General features: G+C 41.2%; 1 protein-coding gene across 6 annotated transcripts in view; it reads left to right on the top strand.

Moving 5' to 3' along the window:
- Nucleotides 1-2,252: 2,252 nt before the first annotated feature.
- LOC118393858 (putative golgin subfamily A member 6-like protein 3) overlaps nt 2,253-20,000 on the top strand; it is a 30,785-nt gene continuing 13,037 nt past the window's right edge. For 2 of the 6 annotated variants that reach the window (XR_008064182.1, XM_052462245.1), the window contains exons 1-7: nt 2,512-2,926; nt 4,269-4,319; nt 4,504-4,566; nt 9,751-9,900; nt 9,987-10,080; nt 10,222-10,395; nt 12,134-12,283. Coding sequence is in view for 5 of the 6 variants with exons in the window: in XM_052462245.1 (XP_052318205.1) it covers nt 9,803-9,900; nt 9,987-10,080; nt 10,222-10,395; nt 12,134-12,283 (516 nt within the window). In the remaining variant the exon portion in view is untranslated. Of the gene's footprint in view, nt 2,328-2,511; nt 2,927-2,952; nt 4,320-4,503; nt 4,567-7,581; nt 7,720-9,750; nt 9,901-9,986; nt 10,081-10,221; nt 10,396-12,133; nt 12,284-20,000 lie in introns of those variants that run through there. The other 4 variants (XM_052462248.1, XM_052462246.1, XM_052462247.1 and 1 more) reach the window with 4 other exon arrangements.

The following is a 20,000-nucleotide window of genomic DNA, read 5'->3' as shown; positions in this document are numbered from 1 at the left end:
GATCCCTCCCTCTCGACGGCAGGCTACCCGCACCAGTGTATAAAGGGACTGGATGAATTGAAATTTCATTTCCGACAACTTGTTCCTGTTATTTCTACCCATTTTTTGAGGGTGGGGAACATGCGCTGGCGAGACGATAGGTGGTTGGCAGAGGGAGGAGCAGTGGGGCGAGACGATAGGTGGTTGGCTGAGGGAGGAGCAGTGGGGCGAGACGATAGGTGGTTGGCAGAGGGAGGAGCAGTGGGGCGAGACGATAGGTGGTTGGCAGAGGGAGGAGCAGTGGGGCGAGACGATAGGTGGTTGGCAGAGGGAGGAGCAGTGGGGCGAGACGATAGGTGGTTGGCAGAGGGAGGGCAGCAGGTGGTTGGCAGAGGGAGGAGCAGACGATAGGTGGTTGGCAGAGGGAGGAGCAGTGGGGCGAGACGATAGGTGGTTGGCTGAGGGAGGAGCAGTGGGGCGAGACGATAGGTGGTTGGCAGAGGGAGGAGCAGTGGGGCGAGACTCGCTATGTCATACCAGACCGCACCATAATGTACAACCATAAACAGGCCAGCCACACACACGGGCCCCAGCCAGGAATGAATTCCTTGTTGAATAAGTTCCCAGTGATCATTATGGGCTATTAGGGCCTGCCGTAGGCCAGCCTGCCCGGCTCTCTCTCAGGCCTCTCAGCAGCCAGCTGAATGGAGAGTCACAGCTACATCACAGAGCCAGCCAACACCCACAGAGAGAGCTGGACCTCAGCGCCAACATCCAGACCTCTCAATCATATGGATCGTATGGAGTTTTTTAGCCAAATTAAGAGTCTTGTGAGGAACTACCCAACATGTTCTCTAGTCTGATGATGTTCTCTAGTCTGATGAGCTGCTTGTTGTCAAGCCTTTAGTTTAGCAGGATGCTGTTGCCTATGGTTTCAACCAGGATGTGTGACCATACCTTACCTCCCATGAGCAAAAGTTGTCTGTACAGTGTGTGTGTGTGTGTGATTGACATGATTATTCTTTCTATGTCCTCTAGCTGCAGGACAGGAGTGCTGAGGTGCAGAGGCTCCAGAGGTCATTGGCTGAGCTACATGGAACGAGAAATGGAGTGGGAGAGAGAGACATCCGCCCTGCAGGGCCAGCCGGGCCTTGCCAGAGAGGAGCTCCACAGCGCCATCCCCAGGGTGAGCCCCGAACTGCACCCTGCCCCTCCGCAGCGATCCCCATTGTGTTCCACTCAGACGATTAGCACTGAGATATAGTGGTACATAAAAGGGGAGGCCCTGTTTTAATTAACATAAATATTAGTATAATGACGTGAAGCCATCCCACGTTCCATTTCAGGCTCTTAGTGTTAATACCTATTTTAATACATTATCATTACCGCCATCATAATTCTTATTATGGTAACTGTAATTATTCGATTTATGACAGAATTATTATTTTGTTCCCTGCAGCCATTTCCTCCCTGTAAAACCACATTTTCCCTTGTGTATGGCGCTCTCGGTCTCCCCCCTCAAAAATATTGAACGGGCACTGATAAAGATAAACACACAAACACCCCAGCCTGATGGCTCCCGCGCCTGTAAAACACTCAATCTGAATTGCATATCCGCCTGGCGACCAGGCTTGTCATAAGCCGTATTAAGAAAAATGGTCACACGGTTTGACATAAATTGGAAAATGACATTTGGAAAGCGGCCACTGCTGTGGAAATTAGAGATATTAAAATTATAAATCAGTGTCTGGATGTGCAAGGGGGTGTTGAGGAGAGGCTGAATGTTCTCTTTATCTCCCATGTCCCTCTTTTCTCTCTCTCTCTCTCTCTCTCTCTCTCTCTCTCTCTCTCTCTCTCTCTCTCTCTCTCTGTGTCTGTCTGTGTTTCTCTCGTGTCTCATTCTTTCTCTGGGGACAGCAGAGGGGGCCTGGTCCTACAGGGACAGAGGCCCGGAGAAAGTGCTCCTCTCTGGCTCAGCGACCCTCTCTCTGCTCCGTAGGGACAAACACTCCCTCTCATTTGGCAGTGAAAGTAAAGGATATTGTCTGTGCTGGCGTAGTGTCCTGTCAGCTGATTTAGCAGCTCTCACGCTCTAACCTGCTAATGGATCATTTCAGAGGTGTGATATGCATAATGCAAAGATATCTGCTGACACCTTTAAAAACAGACACTTCCCTCTCCCATGTGTGCCTCACCTCTGCCCTCCGGGGGTGTGCGTGTGTGTGTGTGTGTGGGCATTTGTGTGTTTTGAGCAGAGGCAGGCACAGCAGCAGAAGGAAGAGCTGTTTGGTGAGCTGCAGAGGGAGGTGGACAGACTGAAGAATGGGAGACAGGAGATGCGAAAAAAGGTAATTGAGTGCTTTGTCAGTTGACAGCATCAGTAACGCACACACACACACACACACACACACACACACACACACACACACACACACACACACACACACACACACACACACACACACACACACACACACACACACACACACACACACACACACACACACACACACACACACACACACACACACACACACACACACACACACACACACACACACACACACACACACACACACACACACACACACACACAGAGCTTACAAGAAAGGCATTTCACTGTACTTGTGCATGTGACATTAAAACATAAATCTTGAAAAACACACACGCTGTCTATAACAACCTTCCTTTGCTCAATGAAGAACAGTAACCCCATTCATATAAACATGTGTGTACCTTCAAGTACCTTCATCTGCTCAATAAGTTGTGATTCTTTATACTGCCTGACTGGACTGCACATCCCTTCCTTTCACTGAGCTCAAAGAGAGGCTCCACAAAAGACTGCAACTGCTGTGGGGCTATGTGCCTTGACACTGCCGACCCTGAGCTATTGAGGGAAAAAAGACGTCTGCTTTAAGATGAGGCTCAACTGTGCTACCTTCAAGGCGTGAGTTAAAGCTCTTTTCATCCCAAGTGCAGGGAGAAAACATGACCTATTTGTGTCCTTGGGGCAGGAATGTTGCATTCAGATACAGGGTATTTGTGTTGCGAGAGAAGAGGTCAAGAGTGATGTCATCCTCCTTGGATCTGAAAGAAGAGAGGTCACCTCTATAAGAGCAATCCCACCCAGACTGGGTTCATGTGCCATTCTCTGCCCCCCGACTCTCAAGATGTTCACACTCAGATTGAACTATCACTTAAGAAGTTTCTGAAGATTTCATTTCCATCAGGCAAGTCTTTCCTTGCTCAATAGCTGCTGTTTACCATAAAGCGCTCTCTAAGGCCTCCACTCAGTACGGCTTCATTTCCCTAACTGCCAGAGTTCCAGTACAGCTGAATGTCACCTCCCTGCCAGGGGCCACTGTTAATAAAGCCCGGGAGCCCCAGGAGTCTGAGGTACCTGCGTCAGCCTCTCCCGTCCCGGTAGTCAGGTCTGTCGCTTCCCACTCTTCTCCTACACACACCCTCGCCCCTGCCATCCCTCACCATGTCCTCGCTCGCCCCCGCCATCCCTCGTTCCCACCCTCCCTCGCCCACGGGCCCCTCTAGCCCCTGCCCTCCCTCGTTCCCGCCCTCCCTCGCCCACGGGCCCCTCTAGCCCCTGCCCTCCCTCGTTCCCGGCCTTCCTCGCCCCCGCAATGCCTCGCCCCTGCCCTCCCTCGTTCCCTGCATTACCGCTCCCAAACTGCCCAGCCACAGCACCCCTTCAATATTTCAGCACTTTCTACTCCTGCCGTAAGTTTTTTGCTGTTCTCTCTTAATATTTAAATATTTAAAGAGGTATTCCTGAAGAGGTCAAAGAAAGAAAGGAGAGGCACTTTGTTTTATTAAGGTTTCAGATGCTTTTCACTCCAGGTCTATTGAGGAGAGAGAGGGGGGTAAGGGGTACAACCACTCAGTAGGACTAGATAACAGCATTAGTTATTCATCTGGACTGGCCTAGACCTGTTGTTGAATGCCAGGAGACTTAGCACTATTGAGAATATGAACGCTATTAAAGTCCCAGTACAGTCAAAATTCTGTTTTTTTTGTTTCATATTGTGCAACAGCTGATGAAATTAACACTGTAAATAAGTGAAAAACTCTGTAAATGTGATCATTGTTATTTCTTAATTCTGGTTGGAAATACAATCTACACAATACCTTCTAATCTGCAGGTTTTGCATGGGTGGAGTTGTGGCTTTCTTGGTGACATCACCAGGTGGTAAATGAGTTAATAGGTCAATAACAAGGCGTTCCAAACCTCTCTGCCAATAACAGCTTGTTTTCTTTTCCCCCTCCCCACTCAGACCACTCCCAGACAGTCCTAGCAAAATTCTTGCTTGAGAAATAGTTTTTGGGTAAAAAGCTATTTTTGTTTCTTTTTGATCATTTTAATGGAAAACTATTACAGTAAGGTACTTAATGATTTGATATTGATATAAATTGGCTGCATTGGGCCTTTAATAATGTGCTTGTTATAACAGCCCTTCTGTGTAACCTCCCACTCTATGTACTTAACATGTTGTGTGTGTTTCTCCTCAGCTTTGTGGTAGAGAAGAGGAGCTGAAGAGGCTGAGAGACGAGCAGCATCAGCTCAAGGACAAGGTCTGTGGCTCTGGGCTCTGGCTGACACCTTTGTGCTTCCCCCGAACAGGATGACACACAATGCTGCTTAACAAGGCCTCTCCTCTCACGCTGCTGTGTTGTGAGGTGCCTGACTGACTGACACAGAGTGGGCATCTTCTAACGCCTGCTTTCAACCCTTCAACTTCACATTCACCTCTTAAGCAGTGGGAGCCGACGTGTAATGAGGCTTTTGGTCGGCCCTTAAAGGCCATAAGAGTGGGTCAGCAGTGTTCCCGGGGATTGGTGTGGTGTGTGTGTGTCTGCGTGTATGCACATGTCTACTGGGCATGGCCTTGGCATCCCACACTAATGAGGGCTCAGACAGGCACCTGTCCCAGTCAATAGAGTCACAGGGAGGTAGTGGGTGAAAGTGGGACAGAGCAGAGGGAAGACCTGGGACAGAGCAGAGGGAAGACCTGGGAGAGAGCAGAGGGAAGACCTGGGTCAGAGCAGAGGGAAGACCTGGGACAGAGCAGAGGGAAGACCTGGGAGAGAGCAGAGGGAAGACCTGGGACAGAGCAGAGGGAAGACCTGGGAGAGAGCAGAGGGAAGACCTGGGACAGAGCAGAGGGAAGACCTGGGACAGAGCAGAGGGAAGACCTGGGACAGAGCAGAGGGAAGACCTGGGAGAGAGCAGAGGGAAGACCTGGGACAGAGCAGAGGGAAGACCTGGAACAGAGCAGAGGGAAGACCTGGGACAGAGCAGAGGGAAGACCTGGAACAGAGCAGAGGGAAGACCTGGGACAGAGCAGAGGGAAGACCTGGGACAGAGCAGAGGGAAGACCTGGGACAGAGCAGAGGGAAGACCTGGGACAGAGCAGAGGGAAGACCTGGGACAGAGCAGAGGGAAGACCTGGGACAGAGCAGAGGGAAGACCTGGGACAGAGCAGAGGGAAGACCTGGGACAGAGCAGAGGGAAGACCTGGGACAGAGCAGAGGGAAGACCTGGGACAGAGCAGAGGGAAGATCTGGGACAGAGCAGAGGGAAGACCTGGGACAGAGCAGAGGGAAGACCTGGGAGAGAGCAGAGGGAAGACCTGGGACAGAGCAGAGGGAAGACCTGGGACAGAGCAGAGGGAAGACTTGGGACAGAGCAGAGGAAGACCTGGGACAGAGCAGAGGGAAGACCTGGGACAGAGCAGAGGGACGACCTGGGACAGAGCAGAGGGAAGACCTGGGAGGACAGAGAAGACCTGGGACAGAGCAGAGGGAAGACCTGGGACAGAGCAGAGGGAAGACTTGGGACAGAGCAGAGGGAAGACCTGGGACAGAGCAGAGGGAAGACCTGGGACAGAGCAGAGGGAAGACCTGGGACAGAGCAGAGGGAAGACCTGGGACAGAGCAGAGGGAAGACCTGGGACAGAGCAGAGGGAAGACCTGGGACAGAGCAGAGGGAAGACCTGGGACAGAGCAGAGGGAAGACCTGGGACAGAGCAGAGGGAAGACCTGGAACAGAGCAGAGGGAAGACCTGGGACAGAAGGAGTGATAATCTGTAGAGGGAGAGAGGGAACAAGAGAGAAATAGAAAAGGGTCAGACGGGCGTTTTAGGTGGTCTGCAGGTCTGCGCTAGATCCCTGTGTGAGGTGAGTAACCCCGGACGAGTGTTGAGCTCTGGGCCTGCGTGTTTTTACAGCGCGGCCTCACTGTGCTCTGGGATCGCAATAAACCACGGCCTTCAAAGCACAGCCAAGCTCCACTAACTGCTGAGTGCTTCTCTGGTGGTTGGACAAGATTACTCTCAAAACAAAGTGCAGACAGGTTGATTGATAGAAGGGTCTGTAGAGGTGCGCGCCACAGTGTTTATTCACACCCCGCTAACACTCGTTTGTTTCATTCGCATGGACTTTTATGTGCTGATCCTGTTACTGTGTGAGTTTGTCAGTTCATAAAGAATAGTCCTGCTCTTTAAGTGGGTTTTAGTGGAAACTCACTGGGGCTGTTGTGGATGTGTTGTTTTAACATCCTGGGAACTAGCTGTGACAGGAGGGACAGTCTGCTCTGTGCCACAGCAGACACCGTGATGACGAGCGTCGGACGTGTTTACATGAGTGTCTTGACCGTTAACATGTGTGTTCTTAGTGTTTGTGAGTTGTGTTACTATTTGTCTCCTGACTGATATGAATGACTGAAGATGTCTATTTTGTGATATAACTGTGTGTCTATGTGCAGGTGAGGGAGAGCGATGTGCAGGCTGTGTTGGCTGCAGAGCCAGGCAGACGTGGTGGGTCGGAAGCTGTGGGAGGAGAGCGCCCAGCGGGACAGGGAGCTGTGGGAGGAGAGTACCCAGTGGGACAGGGAGCTGTGGGAGGAGAGTGCCCAGTGGGACAGGGAGCTGTGGGAGGAGAGTGCCCAGTGGGACAGGGAGCTGTGGGAGGAGAGTGCCCAGCGGGACAGGGAGCTGTGGGAGGAGAGTGCCCAGCGGGACAGGGAGCTGTGGGAGGAGAGTGCCCAGTGGGACAGGGAGCTGTGGGAGGAGAGTGCCCAGCGGGACAGGGAGCTGTGGGAGGAGAGTGCCCAGTGGGACAGGGAGCTGTGGGAGGAGAGTGCCCAGTGGGACAGGGAGCTGTGGGAGGAGAGTGCCCAGTGGGACAGGGAGCTGTGGGAGGAGAGTGCCCAGTGGGACAGGGAGCTGTGGGAGGAGAGTGCCCAGCGGGACAGGGAGCTGTGGGAGGAGAGTGCCCAGTGGGACAGGGAGCTGTGGGAGGAGAGTGCCCAGTGGGACAGGGAGCTGTGGGAGGAGAGTGCCCAGTGGGACAGGGAGCTGTGGGAGGAGAGTGCCCAGTGGGACAGGGAGCTGTGGGAGGAGAGTGCCCAGTGGGACAGGGAGCTGTGGGAGGAGAGTGCCCAGTGGGACAGGGAGCTGTGGGAGGAGAGTGCCCAGTGGGACAGGGAGCTGTGGGAGGAGAGTGCCCAGCGGGATAGCGAGCTGTGGGAGTGGAGGAACCGCTACCATGCTGTCTCAGAGGGACTGAGGCTGAGGGAGGCTGGGCTTGAGGAGGTGCAGAGGGCCAGGGACACGGCCATCAGAAGCCTGAGACTACAGGAGGAGAAGACCCACAGTCTGGGGGCCCAGAGGCAGGAGCTGCAGCACAGCCTGGAGGGCCTACAGGACAGTGGCTGGGGCTGGGGAGGTACAGGAAGCAGGGTTGAGGGTATGCGGGGGGGGGGTCGAGGGACGGGTAGGAAGAAGAGGGGAGAGGTGGAAGGGTTCTAGGAGCTGTGGGGGTCGGAGGGAGGGAGCAGGGTTGGTGTGGCTGCAGTGTGTGTGTAGTGAGGGCCCGGTCAGGCTCCATCACATCAGGTCACTGGGGTCTAATTAAGCTGAGCTCCACGTTAGGCTGCAATCTGCAGACATGTACAAGAAATTAGATTTGTTTCCCACTCCTCGCTTTCAAGTGCACGGCCGTGTTAAAATGCATATGACCCCCGTGGTTTTAATTACCATTTTGTGCTTAGCAGGCAGGTTAATGACGCTCCTTAATGGGCTCTGTGGAAATTAGCCTCACAGAGAGAAAGGAGAATGGATATATATTTTCTTTACTGATGTGTTTCTTTCTTGTCCTTTTATTGTTTCTTGTGATAAAGGGGACATTATAACTCAGTTAACTACCACTGTTAGGAATAACTCCAGTAGGTCAACTGAAAATCACTCAGCCATATCCCTCTCAAAATCAGAATGTTCTATGTGGAAATAAGGCTCCTCTGTTTCAGAGTGAGGCCTGAGCTCATTGGAAGGCACAGCGCTCTATGAAAGCATGTGTGTTGAACCTCAGACTGACCTTGTGGTTCTCTGATCATACTCCTGTGTCTGTCTGTCTGTCTGTCTGTCTGTCTGTCTGTCTGTCTGTCTGTCTGTCTGTCTGTCTGTATGTATGTATGTATGTATGTATGTATGGCTGTCTGATCATACTCCTGTCTGTCTGTCTGTCTGTCTGTCTGTCTGTCTGTCTGTCTGTCTGTCTGTCTGTCTGTCTGTCTGTCTGTCTGTCTGTCTGTCTGTCTGTCTGTGTGTCTGTCTGTCTGTCTGTCTGTCTGTCTGTGTGTGTGTGTGTGTGGTGTGTGTGTGTGTGTGTGTGTGTGTGTGTGTGTGTGTGTGTCTGTCTGTCTGATCATACTCCTGTGTCTGTCTGTCCTCTGCTCATACTCCCGTGTCTGTCTGTCTGCTCATACTCCCGTGTCTGTCTGTCCGTCTGCTCATACTCCCCTATCTGTCTGTCTGCTCATACTCCTGCGTCAGTCAGTCAGTCAGTCAGTCAGTCAGTCAGTCAGTCTGTCTGTCTGTCTGTCTGTCTGTCTGTCTGTCTGTCTGTCTGTCTGTCTGTCTGCGTGCGTTGGGGTTGGAATCCTCAGCCACTCTTTAGATACCCCAGTCTACAGCCAGCCCTCTCCTCCCCAGCCCACTCACCCATTCCACATGTTTTCAGTATCAGTGTTGTTGTTAATTGCCTCATCCCAGTCAGCCTCTCTATGTCTCTCATGCGTATGATTACTCACAACAAAATAACACTATCACTATAGCCGTGTGTTTTCATTACTCAGTTACCAATGTGGAGTCTGATCATATTTTAACAGATTTGGGCAACAAAAACAGAGAGAGAACGCTGCTTTATCAATAATTATGTGTAATCCACAACAATTTCACAGAAGCTCAATAACAGCAGCAGAACTGTTATAAATTCTGTATAAATTCTCCAATTTGCAGTGGAATGGAGGGATGTAGCTTGCAGAAAAACTCATTTCCCTAAAACAGGAAAAATTGTCTTGCTTATCTAGGACATGTTTTTTGTCCAAATGGGAAACTAACTGGACAGAACGTCTATATATATTGTGTTATTTTCTAATGTACAATTGTGAGCGTTGCCACCATTAAATGGTTCGTTGGACTATTACCTCTTTATGTGTTATTATGTGTGTCTATAGGATGGAACTAAAACCATCACGCTCTCTGTCATTGTTTTCCTGTATCCCAGTAAGACGGAACATAGAGAACAACAGTAAATAAACGTTTGATTTGAACCTTTTTGCTTCTTGCTGAATGCAAATAATGCCTGTGTTTTGAACAGGAAAGTGCTTTCCACATAGCTATTACTGTACAATCAGCCTGTTCTCTGTCCTGTCCTTGATGTGTTCTTCAGTGTGTTACGTTCCCTCCTGTCCCACAGCTTGCCCAGAAGGAGGAGATGGTCGTGGCTCTCAGAGTGAAGCTGCAGGACCATGAAGAAGACGCCCGTGTTCTCCGCCAACAACTGCTCTCCTCCCAAGATGCACTGCAGCAAGTTACCGAGGGAAAGTAAAAGAGAGAGGGAAAGCAGGTAAGAAAATAAGTTTCATTTGACCCATTAAGAGCCATGTGTTGACATGTTTATGACAATGGAATGACACGTGTCACTTGTTACAGGATAGCCAGTGTGTGGAGACAAGAGGAGAGACTGCCTGAGATCAGAGCGGATCTGGTCCAACTACAGCAGCAGTATACCACCTGCTATGCCCAGGTACTTGAACCTTGATAGAAAGTCACCAGTACATAATATTCTAAAATAGTCTATAGGTTTATCCATATACTGTACCTCTGCTAGTCTCTTTTATTAGCTTCTCTTCTGTTAGACCCATACTATTCCTCTGTCTGTGTGTAGCTGGTCCAGGAGGAGGCTGGGGTGGGCAGGCTGAGGGAGAAGCTGCGTGAGGTGGAGGAACAGAGGGAAAGACTGGCTTCTCAGGTGACAGAGAACCAGGACCTGAGCCATGACCTGGACCTGAGCCATGACCTGGACCTGCTCACTGAGAAACACAAGGCTGCACAGCACAAGGTACTGGCCTTAACATCACTCAACATCTCTACTCCATCTCTCCTCCATCTGTCTCCTCTCCCTCATCTAACCAACCCTCGTTTTGATGCCCCTTAGCTGGTCAGCTCACAAACAGGAAATCAGAAATGCCATGGCCTTGTATCAGGATGTTCCATAATGGATGTCGAATACAAAATGTCTTTATCCAGGAACACCTGAAATCAGCTCAGGATGAGGTGAGGCCTGAGATCTAGCGCATCTCTTTTTAATTAGTCAACAAGGACAAGGACGTGGTTGTACAGACCTGCCTAGTCTCTACAGCCTTCGAAGACGAGTCCTAGTGCTGCCGGTATATGGAGAGGCTTGTTCAACTCAAATCCAGCAGAATTCCCAGGGGCACAGACCCCCCGGTATATCGCTGAGAAGAAAGCTCAAGGACATGGTGACCTTGTTAGTGTCCAGCCAGCCCTGTACCATGGAACTTAGAAAAGACACCTGACTGTGTCCCATGTACCCTCTGTGTTATTTCAGAGTTTTCTTCTTGAAGGAGAACTTGTGGAGGACGTGTCAATGGCCGTACGCTGTGTTGTGCTGGTTTATTTATTCCTCTCTCTCTGACTGGTCAGATATTTGTTTGCCAGAGTGTCCTTGTGTTATAAATGGGACAGGCCTGTCACTTCAATGCTGAGAGGATGTTTTGACTTCCTTGAAAGATTTTTATTTATTTAATTTTGGGTTGGAGGAGAGCGGTGAATAATGCATTGGGAACCTGCTACATCTACTGTTTTTATCATTAGCATGCAGCCCAAGTTATCTGCAGAATACTTATGAGTGCCAGTGAAATGTTTGTGATGTTATTTATTTATGTTGCCCTCTCAATTATTCATTTGTTTATTTATTCATGGCAGAACTAACTGCAATTGGAAAATTCATTTTTGCTGAAGGGCACATACCCCCCCCCCACCCCCTACATAAAGGGAAGGGGGGACATCAGGCTTATTAGTAATTGCTTTACTTGGCGTTTCCTGAGACTCACAGGGAGATGTCATTTAATCTGAGCAGACGGGTGAAGAGAGGGACTGGGGTAGAGAGAGAAAGAGAGAGATGGGATGGGCCGGGTTGAGAGGTGGGGTGGGGATGGGAGAGGAGGGGTGGAGAGGGGGTTGAGTTTATCATTCTTTTAGCCTACTACCTCCAGAACTTGCTGCTGGATGGGGCTGGAGGGGGCGATGGTTAGGGGGGAAACAGGGTAATATCCACATATATTACAGGGAATCAGATTCCACTTCTCCAGACAACAAGCTCTACAGGTCTGACTACAAGCAGAATAGAGGAGAACACAGTGGTTTTGTGGTTGTCTCTGGTTGTCTCCATGCTCCCCTTCCTTCTCTTCTAGTCTGCTCACAGCACCGGTTTCTTTAATTATATGGACTGGGATTTTGTTCAATTTCACACTTGCACCCACACATGCAGCAATTGTTTCCTGATAAGGGATAATGTTTCACTGAACATTAAATAATATGTATGTTGTCTGTGTCTGTGTGTATGTCTGTGTCTGTGTCTGTGTGTGTGTGTGTGTGTGTGTGTGTGTGTGTGTGTGTGTGTGTGTGTGTGTGTGTGTGTGTGTGTGTGTGTGTGTGTGTGTGTGTGTCTGTCTGTGTGTCTGTGTGTGTGTGTGTGTGTGTGTGTGTGTGTGTGTGTGTGTGTGTGTGTGTGTGTGTGTGTGTGTCTGTGTCTGTGTGTGTCTGTGTGTGTGTAGCTGTCAGTGCAGGCTCAGCAGGAGCAGGCCCTTGGAGAGAAGATGCAGAAACTGAAGAAGGAGGTGAGCTGTCTCCAGGGCAGCCTGAGTCAGAGAGAGGAGGACATGGAGGCACAACTACAGACAACTGGCCAGCTACAGCAGGAGAGGGTCAGCCTGCTCACACAGATCAGCTATACACACACACACACACACACACACACACACACACACACACACACTCACACACACATCCTTAGTGAGACTAAGACTTTTTTATGCAACATTGTGAACAGGAGCTACTGAAATTATGATCTTTATAATGATGGGCTTTATTATATAGCTGCATAAACTATACAATATATATACACACACTATAAACTATACAATATGTATACACACACCATAATCTATATAAACTATACAATATGTATACACCATAATCTATATAAACTATACAATATGTATACACACACCATAATCTATATAAACTATACAATATGTATACACACACCTATAATCTATATAAACTATACAATATGTATACACACACTATAATCTATAAACACTATACAATATGTATACACACACCATAATCTATATAAACTATACAATATGTATACACACACTATAATCTATAAACACTATACAATATGTATACACACACCATAATCTATATAAACTATACAATATGTATACACACACTATAATCTATAAACACTATACAATATGTATACACACACCATAATCTATAAACACTATACAATATGTATACACACACCATAATCTATATAAACTAGACAATATGTATACACACACTATAATCTATATAAACTATACAATATGTATACACCATAATCTATATAAACTATACAATATGTATACACACACCATAATCTATATAAACTAGACAATATGTATACACACACTATAATCTATATAAACTATACAATATGTATACACCATAATATATATAAACTATACAATATGTATACACACACTATAATCTATGAAACACTATACAATATGTATACACACACCATAATATATATAAACTATACAATATGTATACACACACTATAATCTATAAACACTATACAATATGTATACACACACTATAATCTATATAAACTATATAATATGGATACATACACCATAATCTATATAAACTATACAATATGTATACACACACTATAATCTATATAAACTATACAATATGTATACATACACCATAATCTATATAAACTATATAATATGTATACATACACCATAATCTATATAAACCATACAATATGTATACACCATAATCTATATAAACTATACAATATGTATACACACACCATAATCTATATAAACTATACAATATGTATACACACACACCATAATCTATATAAACCCTATACAATATGTATACACACACCATAATCTATATAAACTATACAATATATACAATATACACCATAATCTATATAAACTATACAATATGTATACACACACTATAATCTATAAACACTATACAATATGTATACACACACTATAATCTATATATATAAACTATACAATATGTGTATACACACACTATAATCTATATAACACTATACAATGTGTATACACACACTATAATCTATATAAACTATACAATATGTATACACACACTATAATCTATATAAACTATACAATATGTGTACACACACACTATAATCTATAAACACTATACAATATGTATACACACACCATAATCTATATAAACTATACAATATGTATACACACACTATAATCTATATAAACTATACAATATGTATACACACACTATAATCTATATAAACTATACAATATGTATACACACACTATAATCTATAAACACTATACAATATGTATACACACACTATAATCTATATAAACTATACAATATGTATACACACACTATAATCTATAAACACTATACAATATGTATACACACACTATAATCTATATAAACTATATAATATGGATACATACACCATAATCTATATAAACTATACAATATGTATACACACACACCATAATCTATATAAACTATACAATATGTATACACACACCATAATCTATATAAACTATACAATATGTATACATACACCATAATCTATATAAACTATATAATATGTATACACACACCATAATCTATATAAACTATACAATATGTATACACCATAATCTATATAAACTATACAATATGTATACACACACTATAATCTATATAAACTATACAATATGTATACACACACTATAATCTATATAAACTATACAATATGTATACACACACTATAATCTATATAAACTATACAATATGTATACACACACCATAATCTATATAAACTATACAATATGTATACATACACCATAATCTATATAAACTATACAATATGTATACACACACTATAATCTATAAACACTATACAATATGTATACACACACTATAATCTATATAAACTATACAATATGTGTACACACACTATAATCTATAAACACTATACAATGTGTATACACACACTATAATCTATATAAACTATACAATATGTATACACACACTATAATCTATATAAACTATACAATATGTGTACACACACTATAATCTATAAACACTATACAATATGTATACACACACCATAATCTATATAAACTATACAATATGTATACACACACTATAATCTATATAAACTATACAATATGTATACACACACTATAATCTATATAAACTATACAATATGTATACACACACTATAATCTATAAACACTATACAATATGTATACACACACTATAATCTATATAAACTATACAATATGTATACACACACTATAATCTATAAACACTATACAATATGTATACACACACTATAATCTATATAAACTATATAATATGGATACATACACCATAATCTATATAAACTATACAATATGTATACACACACACTATAATCTATATAAACTATACAATATGTATACACACACTATAATCTATATAAACTATACAATATGTATACACACACTATAATCTATATAAACTATACAATATGTATACACACACTATAATCTATATAAACTATACAATATGTATACACACACTATAATCTATATAAACTATACAATATGTATACATACACCATAATCTATATAAACTATATAATATGTATACATACACTATAATCTATATAAACTATACAATATGTATACACACACTATAATCTATAAACACTATACAATATGTATACACACACTATAATCTATATAAACTATATAATATGTATACATACACCATAATATATATAAACTATACAATATGTATACACACACTATAATCTATATAAACTATACAATATGTATACACACACTATAATCTATATAAACTATACAATATGTATACACACACTATAATCTATATAAACTATACAATATGTATACACACTATAACTATAATCTATATAAACTATACAATATGTATACAATATGTATACACACACCATAATCTATATAAACCCTATACAATATGTATACATACACCATAATCTATATAAACTATACAATATGTATACATACATCTATATAAACTATAATCTATATAAACTATATAATATGTATACACACACTATAATCTATATAAACTATACAATATGTGTACACACACTATAATCTATAAACACTATACAATATGTATACACACACCATAATCTATATAAACTATACAATATGTATACACACACTATAATCTATATAAACTATACAATATGTATACACACACTATAATCTATATAAACTATACAATATGTATACACACTATAATCTATAAACACTATACAATATGTATACACACACTATAATCTATATAAACTATACAATATGTATACACACACTATAATCTATAAACACTATACAATATGTATACACACACTATAATCTATATAAACTATATAATATGGATACATACACCATAATCTATATAAACTATACAATATGTATACACCATAATCTATATAAACTATACAATATGTATACACACACTATAATCTATATAAACTATACAATATGTATACATACACCATAATCTATATAAACTATATAATATGTATACATACACCATAATCTATATAAACCATACAATATGTATACACCATAATCTATATAAACTATACAATATGTATACACACACCATCATCTATATAAACTATACAATATGGATACACACACTATAATCTATATAAACTATATAATATGTATACATACACCATAATATATATAAACTATACAATATGTATACACACACTATAATCTATAAACACTATACAATATGTATACACACACCATAATATATATAAACTATACAATATGTATACACACACTATAATCTATAAACACTATACAATATGTATACACACACTATAATCTATATAAACTATATAATATGGATACACACACCATAATCTATATAAACTATACAATATGTGTACATACACTATAATCTATATAAACTATACAATATGTATACACACACTAATCTATATAAACTATACAATATGTATACACACACTATAATCTATATAAACATACAATATGTATACACACACTAATCTATATAAACTATACAATATGTATACACACACTATAATCTATAAACACTATACAATATGTATACACACACTATAATCTATATAAACTATATAATATGGATACACACACCATAATCTATATAAACTATACAATATGTATGCACCATAATCTATATAAACTATACAATATGTATACACACCATAATCTATATAAACTATATAATATGTATACACCATAATCTATATAAACTATATAATATGTATACACACACCATAATCTATATAAACTATACAATATGTATACACACACTATAATCTATATAAACTATATAATATGGATACACACACCATAATCTATATAAACTATACAATATGTATGCACCATAATCTATATAAACTATACAATATGTATACATACACCATAATCTATATAAACTATATAATATGTATACATACACCATAATCTATATAAACCATACAATATGTATACACCATAATCTATATAAACTATACAATATGTATACACACACCATAATCTATATAAACTATACAATATGTATACACACACACCATAATCTATATAAACCCTATACAATATGTATACATACACCATAATCTATATAAACTATACAATATGTATACACACACTATAATCTATATAAACTATACAATATGTATACACACACTATAATCTATAAACACTATACAATATGTATACACGCACTATAATCTATATAAACTATACAATATGTATACATACACTATAATCTATATAAGCTATACAATATGTATACACCATAATCTATATAAACTATACAATATGTATACACGCACTATAATCTATATAAACTATACAATATGTATACACCATAATCTATATAAACTATACAATGTGTATACACACACTATAATCTATATAAACTATACAATATGTATACACACACTATAATATATATAAACTATACAATATGTATACACCATAATCTATATAAACTATACAATGTGTATACACACACTATAATCTATATAAACTATACAATATGTATACACACACTATAATCTATATAAACTATACAATATGTATACACACAATATAATCTATATAAACTATATAATATGGATACACACACCATAATCTATATAAACTATACAATATGTATACACACACCATAATCTATATAAACTATACAATATGTATACATACACCATAATCTATATAAACTATACAATATGTATACATACACCATAATCTATATAAATTATACAATATGTATACACGCACTATAATCTATATAAACTATACAATATGTATACACACACTATAATCTATATAAACTATACAATATGTATACACCATAATCTATATAAACTATACAATATGTATACATACACCATAATCTATATAAACTATACAATATGTATACATACACCATAATCTATATAAACTATACAATATGTATACACCATAATCTATATAAACTATACAATATGTATACACACACCATAATCTATATAAACTATACAATATGTATACACCATAATCTATATAAACTATACAATATGTATACACACACTATAATCTATATAAACTATACAATATGTATACACCATAATCTATATAAACTATACAATATGTATACACGCACTATAATCTATATAAACTATACAATATGTATACACCATAATCTATATAAACTATACAATATGTACACACCATAATCTACATACACTTGGCACTCACACGTTTCTACACCACCTCAGGGCATGTACAGTATGCAGTCACACATATCACAGAAGTTTACATAGACTTAGGTTGGAGTCATTAAAACTTGTTTTTCAACCACTCCACAAATGTCTTGTTAATAAACTATAGTTTTGGCAAGTCGGCTAGGACATCTACTTTGTGCATGACACAAGTAATTTTTCCAACAATTGTTTACAGACAGATTATTTCAATAATAATTTACGAGATCACAATTCCAGTGGGTCAGAAGTTTACATACACTAAGTTGACTATGCCTTTAAACAGCTTGAAAAATTCCAGAAAATGATGACATGGCTTTAGAGGCTTCTGATAGGCTTATTGACATAATTTGAGTCAATTGGAGGTGTACCTGTGGATGTATTTCAAGGCCTACCTTCAAACTCAGTGCCTCTTTGCTTGACATCATGGGAAAATCAAAAGAAATCAGCCAAGACCTCAGAAAAAAAATTGTAGACCTCCACAAGTCTGGTTCATCCTTGGGAGCAATTTCCAAACTCCTGAAGGTACCACGTTCATCTGTACAAACAATAGTACGCAAGTATAAACACCACGGGACCATGCAGCCATCATTCCGCTCAGGAAGGAGATGCGTTCTGTCTCCTAGAGATGAACGTACTTTGGTGCGAAAGTGCAAATCAATCCTAGAACAACAGCAAAGGACCTTGTGAAGATGCTGGTAGAAACAGGTTCAAAAATATCTATATCCACAGTAAAATGAATCCTATATCGACATAACCTGAAAGGCCGCTCAGCAAGGAAGAAGCCACTGCTCTAAAACCACCATAAAAACGTCAGACTACGGTTTGCAACTGCACATGGGGACAAAGATCATACTATTTGGAGAAATGACTCTGGTCTGATGAAACAAAAATAGAACTGTTTGGCCATAATGAACATCGTTATGTTTGGAGGAAAAAGGGGGAGGCTTGCAAGCCGAAGAACACCATCCCAACATGTTGTGGGGGTGCTTTGCTGCAGGAGGGAACTCCACATAATAGATGGCTTCCTGAGGAAGGAAAATTATGTGGATATATTGAAGCAACATCTCAAGACTTCAGTCAGGAAGTTAAAGCTTGGTCGCAAATGGGTCTTCCAAATGAACAATGACCCCAAGCATACTTCCAAAGTTGTGGCAAAATGGCTTAAGGACAACAAAGTCAAGGTATTGGAGTGGCCATCACAAAGCAATGACCTCAAACCTTCTGACTTCAACTGTATATACAGTATGTCTAACCCTCTCATCCCTTCTATTACAGTATGTCTAACCCTCTCATCCCTCCTATTACAGCATGTCTAACCATCTCATCCCTCCTATTACAGCATGTCTAACCCTCTCATCCCTCCTATTACAGTATGTCTAACCCTCATCCCTCCTATTACAGTATGTCTAACCCTCATCCCTCCTATTACAGTATGTCTAACCCTCATCCCTCCTATTACAGTATGTCTAACCCTCTCATCCCTCCTATTACAGCATGTCTAACCCTCTCATCCCTCCTATTACAGTATGTCTAACCCTCTCATCCCTCCTATTACAGTATGT

The sequence above is a fragment of the Oncorhynchus keta genome, chromosome 14 (assembly GCF_023373465.1).
Source record: "Oncorhynchus keta strain PuntledgeMale-10-30-2019 chromosome 14, Oket_V2, whole genome shotgun sequence".
NCBI classification, from domain to species: Eukaryota; Metazoa; Chordata; class Actinopteri; order Salmoniformes; family Salmonidae; genus Oncorhynchus; species Oncorhynchus keta.
The sequence above is the reverse complement of the archived record's forward strand: the minus strand, read 5'-3'. Positions and strand labels throughout refer to the sequence as shown.